Source organism: Staurois parvus, unplaced genomic scaffold (genome assembly GCF_062004578.1).
Source record: "Staurois parvus isolate SC_StPar_1 unplaced genomic scaffold, SC_StPar_1.0 ptg000635l, whole genome shotgun sequence".
Lineage (NCBI taxonomy): Eukaryota > Metazoa > Chordata > Amphibia > Anura > Ranidae > Staurois > Staurois parvus.
The window spans coordinates 2,752,329-2,775,002 of record NW_028318431.1 but is presented as its reverse complement, the minus strand read 5'-3'; the positions used below and the strand labels follow the sequence as shown (position 1 = coordinate 2,775,002).

The following is a 22,674-nucleotide window of genomic DNA, read 5'->3' as shown; positions in this document are numbered from 1 at the left end:
GTTTGTACTTTCCGAAAATCTTCCGAAGTAGAGGCAATGTACTAAGGCAGAATATGTACATTTTTACTTTAATGCTTCTTAGAGATTACAAAGTCACTTTACATTTATGGTAAGACAAGGCAGTGAAAAAAACTATTTTATAAATAATATTTACTATAAATAATTTCCATGGACTATGTACAGACCTTGATTTGAGCCCATTTATAGGGAAAAATATATGAGCTAAGTCAGGGCCGGGACAAGGGGTGGATGGGAGGGGTGGCTGCCGTGGGCGCACTGGTTTACAGGAGTAGTGACAGCGGCAGTGATTTTGACAAGTGATTGACTACAGAGCATAGCACCCCCCATGCATGCACATTAAGGACTGGGTGGGGTTGGGGGCAGTTTGGCATTTTTGTCCTGGGCACTAGATGACCTTGTCCTAACACTGAGCTAACTGCAGTAGTAGTTTGACTGCCCCTCATTTACACAGACACAATCATATTCAAGGATGTGTCTTTGATTTTAAGTATTTTAAAGTGTAAGTCTGGGCAAAATAATAATTAAAAAGAAAAAAAAAACAGTACATCTTTGCCAAACATGCACACTTCCTCTTTTTTATTGCTTTAAACACCCTGCAAGTACAGAAAAATACCTGTTAATCTGCCGAAAAAGCACTCAGTTCCTAATTTTCTGGTGTAGACTGACATTGTATGCATTTTTGTTGATTGGAATATCAAGAAGTGGTGTCAGCACTGCCCAATTGTCTTGTAATTGTTACAATATGCTCAGGCAACTTAGTTTATTTCAAAGTGATTTAACAGTTTCAGAAAAGAGTTACAGTCCTGGCACGTACCATGAATGCTAACTGTCACATTTGCTTCTGCTCTCAACCAAACTGTCAAACCATCATAACTGATCACATGTGCCGCACCATGGCAGTTGAAGATCACACAGAGCCTAAGATTGCAGCTTCCTTGGCTGAAAACAGTAGGAGGATTTAGTTCCACTTTAAGAAATTTAATCTAATAGTAAATTAACTAAACATGAAATACAGGGTGTTCCTAAAGTCTGGACACATAAGCAAGAAAAAAAGAGAAAAAAACATATAGTTAGTGATATTTCCTATGTGTCTAGACTTCAGGGACACATTTTAAACCTTTCTGATTAATAATTATTCAATAATGGGAGTACGATAATATTTAATAATAAACAAGTTTAAAGCTCAGTTGAAGTCTCACACTATTTTGTTATTTTAAATAATTTCTTTTCAAAGAAAATTATTTAAAAACAAAAAAGGTTACTATCAATCTATTAATAAATATTCAATACATTGGAACATAATTATATTTAGTGATAAACAGGTTTAAAGCTCAATTGAAGTCTTACACCTTTTAATTTATTTATTTATAGGCGTGTGCCCTACTTATGATTTTTGCCTGATTCTCGCTAGGATATGCCTTAAAATACCAGTGGAAATGCAGCTTCCAGGACTTTTCCTCCAGTATTCTGTGTTGCCATAGCTGGGTAACAGCCACAACCCTCAGCACAAGTGTCCTCATGCAGATTTATATAGCATAGAAGGGGAGATAGGCTTATCAGACCAGGTCAGTTATTAAAGCCGAGCATAGACAGCAGGAACTGGCCGAGATTCAAATCATGTATAGGCAGGCTGAATGTACCCCAATTTATCAACTTGGGTACAATCAGCCTGCTGGATTTTACATGTGATTATCGCTACCGACTATTATAGCCGCTAGCAATAATCTCTGTCTTCTCCCGGTGGTGACAGCTCCCCTTCACCAGAAGAACACAATGGTTCAGCGGGGGGGGATTGTCCCTAAGTGCTGATAGTCATATCACACACCCAGTATAACTTCAGTAACAGGAAAGTGGAGTTAGGCCAGCCTTAGACAAATCAAAATTCAGCAGGTTCGACAGGAACCACCCAATTTTTAATGGGCAGGCTGGTTGTTCTGAAGTCGATCTATCAGTTGAAGAGAAAAAAATTGCATAATGTATGGCCTGCCTTAGACTATGAAAATGGAGGTTGGTAGTACCTGACCAGATGTCTATTTCCTTGACTTTATCTGGGGTTTAAATACTCTAAGCAGCAATTTTTCCCTTTAAAGTATGTAAAAAAATTGGTAAATCTTCAGTCATAGGTATAACACTTTATTTTAAAGGGATTACTGTATCTTTGAAGGGCAAATGAACAAAAAATTGTGCTTTAAGCTTTCTCTTTTAACTTATGCACAGTAACTCTCAAATCAATCTTATAGTGAGTTGCTACTCCATGCTTCAGAATAGAACTGAATACAGAATGTATTGCACGTGTGCGGGCTCAACTCTGAAGTATTTAACAAGTGGCTAGGTGGCTTCATGAATGAAGTTTGACTAGATGAGGGAAAGGCGGGTATAAGACTTGCAGGAAGAACCAGGGGCAGGATATTGTACAATATACAGCAATCAGCCATAACCTTATGACCACTAACAGGTTAAGTGAATAACATTGAATATCTCGTGATAATGGCATCTGAAAGTTGGTGGGTTATATTAGGCAGCAAGTAAACATGTTGTCCCTGAAGTTGATGTGTTGAAAGCAGAAAAAATGGGCATGGCCGAATGGGTCTGCGTACTGTAGCCGAGTTCACATGCTGACCCTTGCCCGCAGCCAAAAGTGCCTACAGTGGGCATGTGTGCATCAGGACTGGACCATGGAGGAATGGAAGAAGGTGGCCTGGTCTGGTGAATCACGTTTTCTTTTACATTACGTGGATTGTCATGTGCATCGATTACCTGTGGAAGAGATGTCACCAGGATGCGGTATGGGAAGAAGCCAAGTTGGTTGAGGCGATGTGATGCTTTGGATAATGTTCTGCTGGGAAACCTTGGGTTCTGTCTTTTATGCGCATGTTACTTGACACATACCATCCACCTAAACATTGTTGCTGAAACAAAATGCACCTCTTTATGGAGACAGTATTCCCTGATGGCAGTGGCCTCCAAATTTTCCAGATTTCAATCCAATTGAACATCTGTGACATCAAAAACAAATCTGATCTATGAAGACCCCACCTTGCAACTTTTAGGACATAAAGGGCGGCTTGGTGCCGTATGCCAAAGCATACCTTCAGAGGTCTAGAGGAGTCCATGCCCCCTTCTTAGAAACAGTATTCTATGATGGCAGTAGCCTCTTTCAGCAGGATAATGTTTCCTACCACACTGCAAAACCGGTTTAAGGAATACCACAACAAGTTGGAGGTCTTGACTTGGCCACAAAACTCTCCAGATCTCAATCCAATTGAGCATCTGTGGAATATGCCAGAAAAACATGTCTGATCCGTGGAGACCCCATCTCACAAATTACAGGACTTAAAGGATGGCTTGGTGCCATATACCACAGCATACCTTCAGAGGTATAGTGGAGTCCCTGCCTTGATGGGTAAGGGCTGTTATGGCTGCAAAAGGGGGACATACTCAATATTAGGTGGGTGGTCATAAAGTTATAGCTGATCAGTGTATGTGTTGCACCATAGGTGCCTATAAACCTCATTCTGTAGACAAGTCTGTCCAAAGTTTTCCCATTACAACAGGTACAGTTTTTAAAAGACAGCTGCAGTTTAACTATAAATGCCCTATGTACTCTTTTTCTGCAGTCTTAAAAAAAAAAATCAACAGCATGGGTTACCTTTAGAGATAATTGATCATCCTAATTTTGAACAGCTTGCCAGTGCTGTGTTTAAGTTCCTCTGGCTGCAGGGAAACGTGACAAGGAGGCATTTATAATAATAGAACAGCTATCCCGGAACATTTCCAATTGAGAGAAAGGTGTACATCCAGAGCCCATATGCTCAAACATGAGAAAATGGATGATCTTCACAAAGATAATTATTTCATTGCCTTTTCTTATATAACATTACATGTCAAAACGGCAGAGTTTAGCTTTAAACATCAATAGCTCCTGAAGCCATTCTCTGTCTTGTAATATGAGGTTTTGCAGAAGATGAAAAGCAATTCTGTTTCCTTTACCCTTAAAGGATTGTGCTCTTGTAATCTGCATTAATGTTCTCACAAAGTTATTTAATACTGGTATTACACGTCGCCCCCATGCCTTATGAAAATACACAACTTAAAAGCATGCTTTTTTTTAAAATCTATATCTGTACAAAACATACTTACAGTATTTTAGATTTGAAAAAGATCACGCACCATGTTCATATACAGTAAACAGAGTTTGTTTGCCTTGGTAAGATAGTGTACATTGCCTCTTTATAGTACATGTAAACCCTAACTGGATGACATTTAGTTTTGCTTAAACATTTCACATCGTAAACAATTGCCTTTTTTTAAGTATAGGTTTTGCCTGTTTTTTCATCCTTTTTGCATCTCTGTGGTGATGATTTTCTGCAGACTCTTTGCAGCCACTTCCTGTCTTCAGGACGAGTTTCCTGATGGCAACAACAGTGGAACATACTAGTGTAATGTGCCGGCATGGCCACTTGTACCCTCTTCTAGAGTGGCAACACAGAAGAGCAATTTGGTGAACAAGAAAGGAATGTTGTCACTGGAAGTGTCTGAACACGATCATTGCAGGATCATCGGGTATCATTTTAATGCAAGATTTGGATTTAAAGAAAAAAAAAAAGGCATGACATTTTACATAGTTACATTGGTCCAGCTTGGATCAATGTAACTATGGATTTACCATACCTGTGGGATCCCTCTACAGGGGTGTCAAACTGGCGGCCCTCCAGCTATTGCGAAACTACAAGTCCCATCATGCCTCTGCCTTTGGGAGCCATGCTTGTAACTGTAAATCTTGCCTCATGGGACTTGTAGTTTGGTAACAGCTGGAGGACCATCAGTTTGACACCTGAGTTCTAGAAGCTGGAAATCATTGTAGTAGACACCAATACTCCAGGGATCTCCTCTAGCTTTTGGGTCCCATGCTGAGTGGCTGTTCTGCTGCATTGTGAACACAGAGATCAGCTTCTTGGCACAAGCACTATTCACAGAATGCTTTGCGTTTTCCTAATGAATGCAAAGTGTCCTCTGATTGGATGAGGTGGAGAGGCAGAGTGGAGACCCAGAAGCTAATGAAGATCACAGGAGTAGCTTTGTCTACTACATTGATTTCCAGCTTCTAGAGCAGGGGTGTCCACCATTTTGACTTTCCTGGGCCACATTGGAAGAAGAGGAATTGTCTTGGGCCACACTTTAAATACACTAATAATAAGGATAGCTAATGAGCAGAAAAAGTTGGGCAGATCACATGTTAACGATCACTGATATACTGTAGATAAAGGCCCTATCGGAGTAATAAAACTTTATTTTTGTAATTTTAAGTAAGTGAAAGATGGCAACATAAAACTAGTGCTATATTTGACACTGTTTGTGATAAACTCATCAATATCTGGTTCCACAGATGTAGTAGCAATTTCCAATGAATTCTCATGGTTCTCATCAGATATTTTGGTTCAAATTTTGCCCTTCATGTGCTTCATCCTTGCTCACAAATATAGGTGCTGGTGAAAGCTGATGACAAGATTGGGAAGAGAGGGATATTTGTCTTTGGAAAAGTAATACATATTAATGTACAGTAAAGAGACACTGTCAAATTTTTCTACCTCCACATGTGTTTGCGAAGTGTAACGCATTTTTTAAAAACATTAAAAAAAAAAAAATCAACATTTTTAAGTAAGTTTACGATTTTGTGTTGGGCAGCATTCATAGACGTCATGGACCGCAGGTTAGACACCCCTGTTCTAGAAGAATCCCACAGGCATGGTATATGCTTGTAAGCTGGGCCAATGTAACTATGTAACAAATGCCATATTTGGAATTATTCTTTAAAAAATATTGAAATTTACTTTTGATTGTTACAAGTAGTTTAATATGTTATATATCATATATGAGATTTATTGACTGGATTTACATATACTTTACATGCACCTGCTGTCTATACACTGTAGAAGAAGCCATTGTGAGCGCTGAAATAATCAATATTCCTAAGATGTGATCAATTCTCAAGTGGTGAGGACCTAGTGAAATGACAGGCTAAATCTTAACTCCTAACATTTAAAAGGTGTGCAGGCACTCTTTTATCACATTCAATAATTTACATAAATTTTGATTGCACAAGCTAGTGTTCAAAAATGGCTTCAGATAGTATCAGTAAACAATACTCTGTATAATTTAGTAGTTTTGAGCAGAAAATACTTATAAAATATCTTTTTAAATATTTGTCATTTTTCAAATAAAAACGTTTAATAATGAGAAATGGAATGTGCATGATATCATTGCATGCAATACATGCATTAAATTACTCCTTCCAGATATTCATCTAAAAAGCTTAGTGAGTGTCATGGCTAGCACAGTCAGTCTTTACTTCAAGAGGCAGTCACACCTCTTCAAATGCAACTCTTCTATCTTCAGTGCTGAGATCTCTACTCTATTAGATCTTGGCATGGCATTGATGGCTTTTTGTGCCAATGCTTCAAGTGCCTAATAGGGTACAGTAAGTATACTGTTGGAGTTCACTTAATGTTATGCTGGCTGTACCTGTATCAGTCCGATCTCAATTTTTATTCAATGTTTCCACTGAAAGAACGTACAATCCACTATTTTCAATTGCCTGTTGAGCAATTAAGTTCAAGAAACCAAAATTGAACATGGTAGAAAATTGGATGGTTTTCCTAACAGATTGCTTGGCAAGGCTTCTGCTCTTGCACAATTTCTATTCAGTTGCAGTTATTCTTTCAATATATTAAAATCTGTAAAACCAATCCAAGTTTTCCAGTCAATCTAGTTAATGGTAGGTTGTCTTTGTCCTTTCTATGCTATTAGCAATTGAAAACTGATTGTAAGTGGCTGGAATTTCCTTAAAATGACTACATGTATGGCCAGTATTACCAATATGTTAGAGTTTGCTTTGTGTTGTGTTAAGGGTTTAAGCTTAGGGTTTAAGAGATTACAGTTAAATGGTATGGTGCAGGTTGCATTTTTGGAGTTTACTCTAGTATCTTTGTTCAGGATCAGCACTCCATGCTAAATTCATTTCCCTGAAATTCTTTGCAAAAATTACCCTTGCTGACACTTTTATTGGGCTGTGCTGCAACCACCACGCAAGGCTTTTAGGGGTTAAAACAGGCAGTGAGGATGTGACATTGCACCTCCTCAACACTTTTCAAATGCCTTTTGAAAAGCAATCCACCACAGAACACGCTTCAGAGGGCCAACACAAGTATAAACAAGTGCTACATTCTGAGTAATTAATTGGGCAGTTGACTGATGACATCATTCTCCCAGGTACAGTCCTTTTATCTAGTGACGTGTAAAGATAGTAAAAGGTCCACTTTAATTGGTAGGGGTTACATTTAAAGGTTAGTGTAAGGGTTAACATTAAGGGGGCTAAATGTAAAACTGCTGTGCAATTGTGACAAGCATTCACATTGGCCCAAGAAACTTGCTATAATTTCTGTAAAATATAATCTCCTATGATGATAAGCACCATCTACTGGCCATAATTCATTTTTTTTTTAAATGTCCTAATCTGGAAAAAGACATTATGGCCATTAGATGGCACTTATCATCATAGGAGATAACTATATTGCCAAACCATTCTCTGTATTCCTACCAAGACCTCCTGCTCTCTAGCTCCCTTGTTGCCTCCTCCCATGCTCACCTCCCGGACTTTTCCTGAGCCTCTCCCATCCTATGGAACTCCCTACTCTGTTCTGTCCATCTATTTCCTACTCTGTCCACTTTTAGGCTATCCCTGAAAACCCCTCTCTTCAGAGAAGCCTATGCCAGCTCCACCAACAACTGTATTTCCATTTTCTCCATCAGCACATCCCCACAGTTATTACCTTTTATATCACTTGACCCTCCCTTTTTTAGATTGTAAGCCCTAATGAGCAGGACCCTCTAATTCCTCCTGGGTTGAATTGTATTGTAATTGTACTGTCTGCTCTTATGTTGTTTAGCTCTGCACAAACTGTTGATGCTATATAAATTCTTTATAATAATAATAATAATGATAATAATATTACACAAAATCTGGCAAGTTTTGTAGGACTGTGTGAATGCTTTACACATTTGTACAGCAACATTTTTACACATAGATCCCTTAGTTTTCAGGTGCAATCTGAGAGTTATGGGTTATTTTAGTGGTTAGATGAAGTAATAGGGTTCTGGAAGCATTAAAGCGTATGTCCAGCCAAACTTTTATTTACATTTTTGAATAATAAGGGAAAGGTTAGATTTTTACTAATGTCTGGGACTCAATTGCAGAGATTTACCTTTGCTGTCACCAGGATAGGAAAAATGAATACATTCCCAGCAAGGGACTCAGTAGAGTAGAGTAGGGGAAGGCAAAAATCCCAATCAGCCTTTTTTATGACTATGTGTCCAATACAGATTTTCCCTCACTTCTGTTTGGTGAGAATATTTCCACAGTCATGGAAATCTTCTCAACAAGGCCCTAAAAAATTACAGAAATTACAACCTTTCCACACTGTATCCAAAACTAAAGAAAACCAAAGGTTTTATCAGTTAGTTAGTGATAGGTCAGAGGTAAGGACACTTAGGGGTACTGATTTATTTGTGCTCATTTCTGGTACCCAAAGAACTATGGTATTGGGTTGCCAGCACCAAAAACTAACATACTGCTTAAAAGGATATTTGAGGATGCAAGCGATTTTTGGGAGGGTCGAACTATGAACATCTTTATCTAGGGTCAGATAGGAGCACCATCTGTATTTAAAAGAAGAACTTTTGCTTGAAAGGCTAACTCTACTCAAAACTAATATTTCAGTTTTAGGAGAGAACCAGTGCATTCAAACAGACTGCAATAGCTTGCTGTAGTTTTCATGTGTGCTCCAATTTGGTAATAAAGAAGATGCTACTCTCTTGCAGCTAAAAAACACAGCTATTTGTTTTATGTACATTAAGGAAAATCCACTGTGGGAGAGAATTATCAATATGTGGTTTTATAATAGCAGAGCAGTTGGCTGGATTTTGAAATCCATGTGGAATTTTTCCCAAGTATGAATCTCTGAAATACAATAGTATACTAGAGGTCAGTATCCAATCATATTTGCAGGAACCATGCAAAACTGAAACATTAGGTTCGGGTGAAGTTGGCCTTTTATGGTAAGTGCACAAGTACTGGATACAGATTGCACTGATTTACAGATCATTTAAAATAATTTTGGTCACTATTCCAGAGAGTATTCTGCAGGACAGGCCAGCATTTAGAAGGAATAAGGACTGCAGGTGAGTGAGATCAGTTAGGGGTGTGATGGAAACATTTTTCGGTGTTCTATATCTATAGAGCTACACAGCACCAAGCTTTTACTTTTCAGACCCACTTTTAGGAGGTCTAAGGGACCATCATGCCAAAAAAGCTTATTCAAGCTGAATATAGTAGAATGTATAAGGACAGAACTTATTTGCTATACAATCCTGATCCTGAGAAAACATCTTTTCCTAAACACAACAGACACACTAATGTGGATTGCAGTGTTCAGTCTCTCATTTCCTGCATGCAAACATTGTGCATTTGTCATGTTTTCACAAGGGCAAATTGTTTTTAGTTTTACTTTCCCTGAAACCAGCTTCATTTACTAATCTTCTTCATAGCAGCAAATATCCTAGAACTTGTCTTCACAATAGAGATGTTGGCAATCAGTTACTCTCCAAGTAATGTTCAACTACAATTGCCACCATTCTAGCAAGCCACAGATCTAAAATCTTAAATAACTTGTGCTATGTTTATTTATTAAAGCAGTGCAAAAAAGCAAGTAAGATATGGAAAGTGCATTCATTTGTATAGTGAGGAACAAATTGATTTATGATCTGGGCAACCTGAGCAGTTTATTATTGACCTAGATACATGTATGTTTTTGTGTATATTCAGAGAATCTGCTTTCCAAAAGTGCACGAGTCTCCACTGGTCAGGCAGATCTACATGAAAACATTCAGACCATTCAAACATGAGTAAATCAGCCAATCGAAGTTAATTCTACTGAAATCAAATGAGTGGAAGATAAATTGTATCTAGCTGATACTAACGGATGTACTCAGAGAATAGCGATTTGCTTAAATGAATAATCGTGTATGCATTGATTGATTAGATTTCATTAAGGCTCATCGGATTGGAAATAATAACTAAAAAAGCAATTCAACTTTTACAGATACATCTCAAACAGCCTTAGCAGCTTATAAATGCTGCCCTGTTTTTAAAGAGGGAGAAACCTTACTGACATTGTGGTCAGTACTAGCAAATTTGAAATAATTGAGAGTGCCTAAAGTTTGTCATGTGGTTCAACCCTCATTTGGCTATACCATAACGTGGAATGCTCCAAAAACACTGAGCTCAAAATCATTTTTGTTTAGGTCACTGAAAAGAGAATGAGGAGAAGGAGAATAGTGCAGGAAGGTCTGGTGACATTGCTAACCACAGTAGGGAGTTGACCAACTGACTTTTTTGTGCCAATATATTTAAAACTGCTGATGGATCCACTATCAGATCCAAAGTAAATCCAAAGCACCAGTTTCTGCCTTCTCAAGGATCTTAACAATAAAAGACTACAATCCAAATGGACATAAGTAGGGGTATCAAGCAATGATGTCACCCATCTCCTGCTGGATGGTCACTAAAAATATATGAATTGCCAGATTGACAACATGGCTGCACAGGCCCCGTTTGAAATGTTACAGCTTTAGCAGGAGCCAAGCCTTCAGAGAAAGTGTTCTTCCCAGTAAGAATCCCTGGGTTCACCATGGGGTTTATTTACTAAAGCTGGAGAGTCCAAAATCAGACTCCCTTCTGCATAGAAACCAATCAGCTTCTAACCTCAGCTTGTTCAATGAAGCTTTGGCAATGAAACCTGGAAGCTGATTGGTTTCTACGCAGAAGGGAGTCTGATTTTGGACTCTCCAGCTTTAGTAAATAAACCCCCATGAGTCTTAAAGGAGGACTCCACTGGAAAACACCCAAATAATAAAATAAAACATACTAAGGGGTTGATTTACTAAAATCTGGTGTGGCAGCACATGCTTGCCAATCAACTTCTAACTTTGGCTTGCTCAATTAAGCTTTGACAAAAAAAAAATCTGGAAGCTGATTGGTTTCTATGCACAGCTGCACCAGATTTTGCACTCTTCAGTTTTAGTAAATCAACCCAACTTAAAGTGGAGTTCCAGCTGCACTGTGAAAAAATAAAAGTCAGCAGCTACAAAAACTGTAGCTGCTGACTTTTAAAAAACAGCCACTTACCTGTCCCACAATCCTGCAGTGTCCTCCCCGCAGCCTGTTTCACCAGCTGTCTGGTGTTCCAGGAGCCGGCATCTTCAGTGTGGGCACCCGGCTGTGACAGCTTGCGGCTTCACAGCCAGGTGCCCACTGCGCATACACGAGTAGTGATGCGCTTTTCTGAATGGCCCCGTAGTCTTCTGGGACCTGTCATGTGTCCCAGAAGACTACTGGGAGGGAGGGGGGAGGACACCTTTCGCTTTTGATCGCCTAGGCGATCGCAGAGAAAGTGGGAGCGGGTACCTGTCAATATTGGGGACCCGCTCCCCAAAGGTTCCAATGCTCAATGGGGAGCGGGGGACCAGTCTTTAACGTGGAACTTCCCCTTTTGGGTGGAGCTCCACTTTAAGTGTCAGCTTCTGTATACTTGATTTTTTTTCTGAATGTGTGCTTCAACAAGACATTCAATGAATGTTGCTTCAATCATAAGAGTACCTTGCTGTAGTGAAAGTTAAAGCATACAGGGGCTTCAGCTTTATACTAGGGTCTGTGTCATTGGGTTTTGGACTGTATTGATGATCTTCCTTTTGACATCTGTTTGAGATAATTTTATGATCACTGCAAATTCAAGGCATTTGTAGTTAATCTCCTTTCCTTCTGCACTTGACCTGCTTCAAGCTACTTTCAAATTTTCACAGATTTTTATGAGGAGAGAAATGGTTCTGACATAAGTGTTGCCCAAAAGAGTGAAATACATCGGCTGTCAATGGTAGCTTTATTTTAAAAAGTTAGTTGCCTTGCTGCCTCATATTCTCAGCTCTCTCTGAGTCGCTGCCCCAACAATGTGCAATCATGCTGCAAGTGAACTAAGAACATCTGATTTGTGCACGTGCTCTGGGTCAGTGATTCAACAATGCCAAATAGCTAGTGTTTTAAGAAGGACACCATGCCTCCTATTGTTCTTTTGGCAGCTTTCCTTTCACTCTGTGTTACAGGTCCCAGACGCTATGGATCTCTATTTTCTACCAAATAGAATTCTCCTTTAAGAAGCTAGGGTTGAATTATGTGCAGCATATTCCTATTTTGGGTCATCTCTCTTAACACAACATAAATTATCTGAGGTTATGTCAAGACATGGAGCTTCTACTTATCTGTAAATGTTATAAACATTGTTTTGTGTTGTGTGAGTTGATTGTCCCTACAAAGTACACCTGTCTTACGGAGGACAAAAAAATGACATGAGAACCTAAAAACATGTACCTGTATCTGAGCATACACCATTTAATCTGTCAAGGCATTGTGCATGCAAACACATATTTCCAGCTTGGAAGTTGAAGCTGTGCCACACCCTGCAATATAGGCCTCCATACTGCTGGGTGAGGCACAAAGAACAGATATTGGAACTGAAGGTTGCCATTGTATAAAGAGTACCCTGGACTTTGGGAGCTCAATGGGATGTCTTAAAAGATAAAATTAGGTATATCAGCTCTTAGGTTCTCCTGTCACTGAGATAACATTATCCAAGTAACCAGATTGCTTTAAACATTGCTGGAGAGTTACCAACTGTCAACATCTGCTAAATTTCCCTGCAACACACAAAAACCCTGTGTGGATATTCATAATACTTCTCTTATTTACACATACATAAATACAAAGTAAGGACGTGGAAGTGTTCAAATGTCCAGGAAAAGATGGCATGTGGATCTTATACACAGCCTTCGTGACAGATATGTTTGCCATTAATCAGACTGAAGCTGGCAATCGAGTGGTTGGTACTCTTCAAAGAGGTCATTCTGGTGGTGCTCCTTCCCATGCTTTGCGATCTGACAATGAGCCGGGGCCTGCAGCAGAACAATTGGTTGTTGAACTGTTTCCTGAAACTTTTGCTGAGCAAGTACAGGGCAAATGGATTTACACAGGAATTAGTAAAAGCTAACACCCGAGCACAGATGCTGGTGATGTAGTGTAGGACGGAAGTGTCCACTTCTGAATAATGGTAGGAGCGGTATATATAGATGACATGTATTGGCAGCCAGCAGAATGCAAATAGTCCAACAAACACCAAGACTGTTTTAGCAAGTCGCTTTCGGGATTCAATCTAAAAAAAAACAAGAATAGTCACATAAAGTTCACTGAAAACATTGTATAACACACATGAATCATTATATAGTAAGACAGGTCATCAGAAAAATCAAACATATTTTTGAGCAATATTTGTTATTGGTCTGAATATGAAACTTGGGTAGAGGACTTGGACTGCTACAGAAGATCAAGTTTATGTTAACTCAAATTCTCACTCCAGCTTGAATTCTGACTGTTGAAAATATTACCCTCCTTAAAGGATAAGTTCACCTTTTGTAACATCTTATATGTTACACCCATATTCAGGGTGTAACATGTTATTAAAGGTCTGGCCCCTGCTCCAGACTGGCATTCTAAAGTATTGGAATAATAGAGCATCATTGTTTTTAGGTATTTACATTTTTGGTTGTTTCCGTTAAATCCAATCACTGTTTATTTCTGTTATTCTCATGTAATTGTACTTGAGGTGATTGCAGCCGTATTTATTTCATTTGTTACAAAAACAATTGACTAGCCATGCGCAGAAAGGAAAAATTAGTTTAGTTTCATTTTGGGTATATTTGTTATAATACTAATTTTGTTTCATTATTCATTTTCAGAATTTGTTTAGTTTATTTTCTACGTAATTTAGAATTTTTGGAATGATTAGAATTCGAATTGGTTGAAAATTGATCAACCGATCAGAATTCTATTTGAAGAATAGTTGGTTGCTAAGGAGTGGGCTACAAAGCAGTCTGCCACATCCTTAACAACTGATGACTTATCAGCTGTCAGCAGAGTTCCCCTCTTGACAGCTGAATGTAAAAAAAAAATGTCAGCAATTAAAAATTGAGGGTACTGTGTGAGAGTACCCTCCTATCCAAGGCCCTTTAGGTCTGGAATCAATTTTAAGGGGAACCGCATTCCAAAATTTAAAAGAGTGGCATGCCCCCCCCCTCCCAAATTCATACCAGAACCTTATCAGAGCATGCAGCATAGGAAAGGGGGGAGATGAGCGAGTGCCCCCCCCCCTTCCTTAGCCATAACAGGCCACATGTTTTATAACACCACTGAAGTCACTTCAACTTTAGAAAAGGTTCCTGTACTACTTCAAGGTGACTTTTATCCAACTTGTGTCCATATACTTTAATGGAAGTTGCCTCCAAGTCGGATGCTCATCTATATTGATGTGATTTGGATTTGACATTACAGGAAGATTACCCAGGCAACGTCGCATGGCAAGAAAGTCACGCACCAAGCCACATCAAAATCAACCTCAAGTCGCCAGCAAATCACACTGAAGTTGCCTGGCAAAGTCTCACTGTAAGTAGTGCGACTTTCAGGTCGCAGTAGTGTGAACGAAGCCTAAAGAGGACGCACCCTGAAAACTTGTCCTGATAACCTGGATGTTAGTGCAAATGAAATAAAAGTATCACAGACAGTAGTCAATTGTTTTATGAAATTGTATATTCCTTTGAATCGCATGTGTCTTCAAATGTATCAGACTGAAATTATTGCCACTAGAAAGCAATGAACACTTTTTATTAGGAAGTTATCGACAGAAGCAGATGCATAATAAAAACAGATCGGGCTGACTCCTATATTATGCACTTATAGGCTGTCCTTTCATTTATATATTTATGTATGAAGAAAAATGCAGAGCCCACAATAAAGTGAAAGTTTATATCAAAGGTCTCATTTAAATAGCAGAATCTTATGGACCTTTATAGGCTTTCCTATTGTTTATACAGCATATTTATTTAGGAGGAAGGATCCAGAGCCTACAATAAAGTTAAAATGTATATTAAAAGGTCTTGTTTAAATGGCAGACTCATATATTAACAACCTTTATAGACTGTTCAGTTGTTTATAGATGTATTTAGGAAGAAGGATGCAGAGCATACAATATAGGTAAAATGTATATACTGTATATTTTATAGGTCTTTATTAAATGGCAGATTATAAATTACAAGAACAAAGAAAAAAAAGACACAAAACAGAAAATAAACCAATAAAGTATTGGTCTGTATGTTTTCAGTGTCAGCATTTTATAGAAAAAAAGACTTAGCATACACTGTGTTCTATTCTGTATTGGTTCAATTATATTTATTTCCTAACAACCTGTTTTAAGATTTATCAAAGCACACCAGCCTTTGTCAGGAGAGAAAATTAGGTTAGTAGCTAGCAATGTATTCTAATACTTCTAAGTGTACTCAATCTGAGATGAAGAAATGTGTTCACCCAATATAACAACAAAGATAATTGTGCAAAGATTAGAGGAGACTGCCTATCTGTTGTATAAATCACAGTAAAATGAAATGAGACAATTTTTTTACCCTGGCATAAAATCACTAATTGGGACTTCAAAACATTATTCCTTGCCTTAATTGACAAAGCATGCATCTAATAAATGTGGCATCTAACCGGTACAGAAACAATTCTTCACGTTGTCCATATCACCATAAACCACTAAGTAATGGTGTTAGTGATTCAACAGGGAATAGTATATACTGGCTGTTTTTATCACTTTCACTGTATCAGACAGTATGTTGCATATGAGGCAAAGGGCAACAAGATGCATATTTATGCATTGCAGTAATGTGGGGTAAAATGTGTTTTATTTTGAAAGGTATCCCAACATACCTTAAGGCCTATTCACACAATGACAGCCCATTGCAGCATGTTATCTCATATTAACGAGCTTTGCATTAAGGCAGCCCATTAATTAAAAGGACCTAAAGCACCACAATGGCCCAAAAATGTCCCCTTTAGCATGTTAAACTAGCACAGTGCACCTCAGCACATGGAAGTGCATTGCTGCATGTTGCATTGCGCATTTGGAAGGTGTGTTGGGGTGACATTTACAATTAATGACATCACAGCACACCAACACATGCAATGCAGCAGTGTGAATATGCCCTACCAAAACACACAAAACACATAAAATGTGAATAATTTAAACCCTGTGCTGCACCGCAGATAAAGAAAGTTGCAGATATTAAAATGTTCAATTCAATTCAAAATAAATGGACTGGATTACAACAATGCAAAGAGAAGAAAAGCAGCAAACATTTAGCATGACACACAACATGCTTTACACCACAACCTGTGTTCTATGAATGGACCAGAGTATGGAGTGTTACCCAACTGACAATAGATAGCGATACTTGCTCTCCATTATAAATGAACCCCTTAGTATATTTTGTAATTGTTAAGCCACACCCATTTCTACTTATAAAAGACTTCCATCTAAAATTGATCTTACAATGTATTTAATTTTTTTCTTAATATGCTAACTACATTACAAAACTGTTTTTACAGGTCTGTGCATACTAATGAGTCTGTAAATATAATTCTTCAATAAATCGGTCACAAGCTTTTCGCTGGGCCAGCTTAAAGCCAACCATAGATAGATTGAATCTCGGCTGGTTCAGCAAGGACCGACTAAGATTCAATCAATGTATGGGCAAGTTGATTGTCCATCAATCAATTTCAGTACAACCAGCCTGTCAGATTTTTTGTACACAGTCACTACCAGTAGCTATAACTGCTAGCAGTGATCTTTGTGTTCTGCAGGCTGAGAAGGCTCCCAGCCAGCAGAACACAAAAGCGCTGTGGGAGGGATTCCCTCATCAACACTGACTGTGTTGCTGGAGGAATCAAGCAATTTTCTTTTCTTCCACCCATGGTGGATATAAAGAAAATGGTATAATCTAAGGCTTGCCTAATGCCCCATATACATGTTTAGAATATCGGACGAATGATTGTCCATTTTTTTCTGCATGTTAGTCTCATCAAAAGTGAAGAGGTTACTAAAGCTATGAAAATTCTTTAACAACAGAATAAAAATTATGAAGAATATAATGTATTTGTATTGTATTTTTGGACGACTACTGTACTGTTTAAACTAAAATCGTTTGTTTCAGTATTTTACTATAAAAATTTTCATGCTTGTCCCTTCTATTTTTTTTTTACAATTGCTGTGTAGTAACGATCAGATTATCATACGATTGCTTTAAAAGTGGCATTTTCCGTATGATATTCTAATTGTGTATATGGGGCTGAACTCCCACACAAGCAATTATCCTAATTTTATTTTATTTATTTCAGGTACTTATATAGTGTTATCAATTTACATATATATTTATTATACATTAACATCAGTCCCTAACCTTCAAGGGGCGTAGAATCTAAGGTCCCTAACTTGCATTCATACATACACATACTAGGGCCAATTTAGACAGGATCCAGTTAACCTACCAGCATTTCTTTGGAATGTTGGAGGAAACCGGAGTACCCAGAGGAAACCCACGCAGGCACAGAGAGAATACACAAACTCCAGGCAGGTGGTGCCAGGTGGAAGTGCTAACCAATTAGTCACTGTGCTGCCCAATTAATTATTCCATTTTATGCAAATAGCTTGGGGCAGAGGTTAAATAGGCCTTCTGCACAATTTAGACTTCAATAGTAAAATATGCTAAAACAAAGAACAATGCCAATGTGCAGGATTCTGTTAAGATAAAATTCTACTGTACAATAATGTAATTATATGAGAATTTATAGGGAAAGCTTTTCATGCATAAACAATGCATGAGCATTACCCTGTTCTGTCATTTAGCCATCGGTACAGAAAACTAATAGATTATTACTGTAGCTGAAGAGCTGAATTGAAGAGATGGTGGTAATCTTGGAGAATGAATTCCCTTTGGTTTAGACCAGGGGTCTCCAAACTTTCTAAACAAAGGGCCAGTTTACTGTCCTCCAAACTTTAGGAGGGCCAGACTGTGGCCAGCTGGAGTAGAAAATGTCTTAGTGTCAGTAGGAGTAAACAGTTTCCCCCTTGTTGGTGTCAGTGGAAGGAACAGTGCCCCATCATTGGTGTCAATGGAAGGAATAATGCCCCATTGTTGTCAGTGAGAGGAATAGTGCCCCTTCGTTGGTGTCAGTGGAAGGAATAGTGTGCCATCATTGATGTCAGTGGGAGGAATAGTACCCCATTGTAGGTGTCAGGGGCAGGAACTATGCTCCACCGTTGCTGACAGCAGGGGGAATAATGACCCTAGATGAAAGCAAGCAAAGGGCCGCATCCGGCCCTCAGGCCATAGTTTGGAGACCACTAGGTTAGACTGTAGTTAAACAATGAATTTTACTGATCACCACAATATACAGTATACAATATCAAACCACATTTAGGAGTCTATTTATCAATGTTTTATTTAAGGATTTTATTAGAAAAATGTGTGATCTTGGGTGAAAGGTGTGTTAATCTTTGGTGATAAACAGACTCCTTTGGATCACCTAACTACAAACAATCAGTGACCACTATTGTAGGTAAAAATACTTGTTAATGCATGGTCAGGAGGCTCAGTTGTTGCTCCACCAAACATTTGAATGAAGAAAAAGCAATGGTTAACAAATACAATTTTACTATAAAATGATTGCCAGAATTAAGCTGGCCATACTTTGGCAGATTTGGCTGGTTCAGCAAGGACTGGCCATTTGATCCATATTTGGGCAGGGTGGGTGTCGGAGGGAGTTCCCTTTGGGTTGGACCCTTGGGCTCCCCATCCATGTGGGTGGTTGGAGATGGTAAGTTGTCTGAATAATAACACACAGATACTAGTCATGATATGGATTATTGTTATATCTAATATGTGTACATTTATTTTCATACCGTGTGCATTAATTCCTGAGTGGTTCCTGATGAAGTGCAAGAGCGAAACATGTTGAAACCACCAATGATGATCGTTTATGCATAGGAATTATGACAGCTGAAACTTTGATTCAAGACAGATGAAACGTTGATATATAACGTTGATATATGTGTTTGTATTGTGGTACAAATGTATCATATTTAGCCAGATGTCTTTAATTTTAACAATTTCTGAGTTGTAAATTCAACTGTATGTAATAAAAATGATTTCATGTAAAACCTATATTTATGCTGTAAAATTTGGCACCTAAAAAGTCCAATTTTTCTTTGAGTTTCTATTAAGATTTTTCCTGTGCTGCATGTTGTGGCGCAGTACAACTTTCATTCAAAATGAAACTGTCGTTATTGAAGGTCAATACAGCTGCACTCACTTTAAGACTAGGCCTTTTCTCATACTTTTTGTTTACATTTAAAGATCAGTTTTTTTTGTTTTTTTTTACAGTAAATTACTTACGGTACATCCCCCAAACAGTACCGTATTTTTCGGCGTATAAGACGCACTTTTTCTTCCCCAAAACTGGGGGGGAAATGTCAGTGAGTCTTATAGAGCGAATATGGAGCGGCCAGTCCGGTATTTCCACCACGGCCGTGTCAGAATACCGGGCCAGCCGCTCAGCTCTGCAGCGGGACCTTACCTGTTCCTCTATCCAGCAGCGTGCTGTCTTCCGGGCTTCTGTAGTGTGGGCACTCGGCATGACAGCCGGGTGCCAAGTGCGCATGCGCAAGAAGTGGTGCTTTTTGTGAATGGTAAGGCGGTACCTGGGACACATGACAGATCCCAGAAGCCGCCGGACCAATCACAAAGCGCAAGTGCTTCTCGCTCATGTGCACTGTGCTTCTCGCTCATGCCGAGCGCCATTACAGAAGCCGGGAAGACAGCGCGCGGCTGGATCGAGCAACAGGTAAGATCAAACAAAAACTCTGCGGAAGTAAGAGCGGGTACCTGTCAAATTCAGGTACCCGCTCCCCACCTCCCCAAAGGTCAGCAGTCATCTGTACTGTCCGCAGTCTCTGGTCATCCCTGTGCTGTCCGCAGTCTCTGGTCATCCCTGTGCTGTCCGCAGTCTCTGGTCATCCCTGTGCTGTCCGCAGTCTCTGGTCATCTCCTGTACTGTGTCTGCAGTCTCTGGTCATCTCCTGTACTGTGTCTGCAGTCCATTAGTTCAGAATTTTTTTTTTCCTGTTTTCTGCCTCTAAAACCTAGGTGCGTCTTATGGTCAAGTGCGTCTTATACGGCGAAAAATACGGTATATACTGTATATGTATATATATATATTTTTTTTTCTTTTTAAGCAGAAGCCCTAGAGAACAAAATGGTGGGATGTCACACGGTATTTGCGCAGTGGTTTTTCAAACTCAACAAAAAAAAATACAGTTTAATGAATTTTATTCCAAAAAAGTTTTATTGAAGTAAGAAAGACAAAACAGATCATAGACAGATACGGATCGCAGTCCGTGCACATCTTCATATATGTTCTCCCGTATCGCAGACGGGAATAGGACGTTAGAATAGATTTTAGAGCAACATGCATCCAATTCCCACAATAAAGCATATGCAAAAAGTATAACCATAGTAATAATATTTACCATCTGTAATGTTCGATAAATATGGTATACAGTAGTCTCTATGTAGAGAGAGCTCAAGCAGCAAGACTATGAGGCGCAAGACAAACGAATTATCTCAAGGCACATATGTCTGCTATATCCGTATCCAAAAATCGTGGGTTAATTTTCTAAAGTATTATCACACTTGTACATCTAGAAGTGTTCTGATCCTTGTAAATAATATTGCTATTTAGAATATGAGAAAAAGGGTTGCTAAAACGAGAAAGAAAAGAAAAGAAAGAGACTCGAGTGGAAATGGAAAAGGAGTATGGGAAGTAATATCAGAGTGAGGAGGAGTGGGATAAGGAAGACATATAAATAGGGGGGGAGAGAGAAGAAAAAAAAAAAAAAAAAAAAAAAAAAAAGAAAAAAAAAGGGGGGGGGGGGGGGGGGGGAGTTGGGGATTAGAATTAAATAAGTATAACTAAACCAATCACATCACATAGTATCGGCCTGGTTATAACAGATGCTGTCTTAAATTAAGGTTATAATCTCTTTAAAGTCCAGTAAAGGAATTATTCCTGGGGTGAAAGATCTAGAGGTTCTCCAGTTTACCAAATCTGCTCGCTCATTCCTTCATTAAGCCATGATAAGTCTCAGTAGATAGGAAGTGAGTCCAACATGCCCATGTCTTCCTGAATCGCTCGGGGTGTTCTTTCGCCACTGAGATCAGCTCCTCCATTTCCGCGATCTTATTGATCCTAAGAATCCACTCTCGCATGGTGGGAATATGGTCTGATCGCCAATGAACAGGAATACACTGTTTTGCCGCATTTATCATGTGTAAAGCAAGCGACTTACGATAGGTCTTCACAGGAAGAGAGGAATGATGGAGTAGACATTGTGCTGGGGTAAAGTCTAGGGCGTATGTAGTGACTTGTGCGATTATGTCCAAAACATTTCTCCAGAAGGGCTGCAGTTGCGGGCACTCCCACCATATATGCAAAAGAGTGCCTGTTGCCTGGCAACCTCTCCAGCATAAGTTAGGAACACTAGGATCAAATTTATGAAGCACAGATGGAACTCTGTACCACCTGGAAAATACTTTGTAGTTGCCTTCTTGTGTAGAAACACACATGGAACCTTTATGTATGTGATCATAAATCCGGTCCCAGTCCTCTGGAGAGAGTGGGATTTGTAGATCACGTTGCCAGGCTAAACAAGCCCTCTGCAAATGAGAGGTATTGGAACTTTCCAAAAAAGAATATATCTTAGATATTACATGCCGCTGAGGGGAGTCTGTAAAGCAGAGCTTCTCAAATGCAGTAAGCGATCTTGACAAATCCTGTAAATGTGGGGAGTTACGCAAAAAGTGGTGTAATTGTCTATACATCCAAGGCGTTAGAGTGATGGAGGGCCACGCCCGAGTAATGTCTTCGCTAGATAAGAGCTTAGAATCTTTGAAGAGTTGACGTACTGTCAGGTTATCATCACGGTTATACCCAGCGAGAAATGTTGGAGACATCCCTGGAACAAAGTCTGGATTCATTTTGATCGGAGTGAAAGGGCTCGGAGAGGAAGAAAGTTCTTTTTTCTGGAATAATTGTGAGCTACAGCGTAATGTGGGACCTATAAGTGGATGACTCCGAAACTCAGAAGGGACGTGGGAAGTTTTCAGCCATGGGGAGGTAGAAAGAGGCGTCTGAGAAAAATCAGCCTCCAAACCAACCCAGACCTTAGGAATGTGATTCGTGGTCCAGTCTACTAACCTGGCTAGGTGGCAAGCTCTGTAATAACGGTTAATATCTGGTAATCCAATACCTCCATTCTGCTTGGGCATAGTGAGTTGGGCATAGCTAATTCTTGGACGTTTATTATACCACAGAAAGGAGGAGCAGAGCGTTTTATACGATTGAAAGAACGAATTTGGCAATTGAATTGGTATTGTCTGTAGTAAATATAATATTCTGGGGAGCACGTTCATCTTAAGAATTGCTGCTCTACCAAACCACGAGAACCAAGGTTTGTTCCATGTCTGGAGGTCTTTGGAGATGTTACGTAAGAGGGGAAGAAAATTTTTTGTATACAGTTCTGTAAGATGGGATGGTAGTTGGAT

At 39.1% G+C, this 22,674-nt stretch overlaps 1 protein-coding gene across 1 annotated transcript in view; it reads right to left on the bottom strand.

The window, feature by feature from the left end:
• Positions 1-8,834: 8,834 nt before the first annotated feature.
• Positions 8,835-22,674, bottom strand: part of GRPR (gastrin releasing peptide receptor) — a 190,901-nt gene continuing 177,061 nt past the window's right edge. Inside the window, exon 3 of the mRNA XM_089693653.1 lies at positions 8,835-13,337. Coding sequence (XP_089549779.1) covers positions 12,945-13,337 — 393 coding nt within the window. The 3' untranslated portion in view covers positions 8,835-12,944. The remainder of the gene's footprint in view (positions 13,338-22,674) is intronic.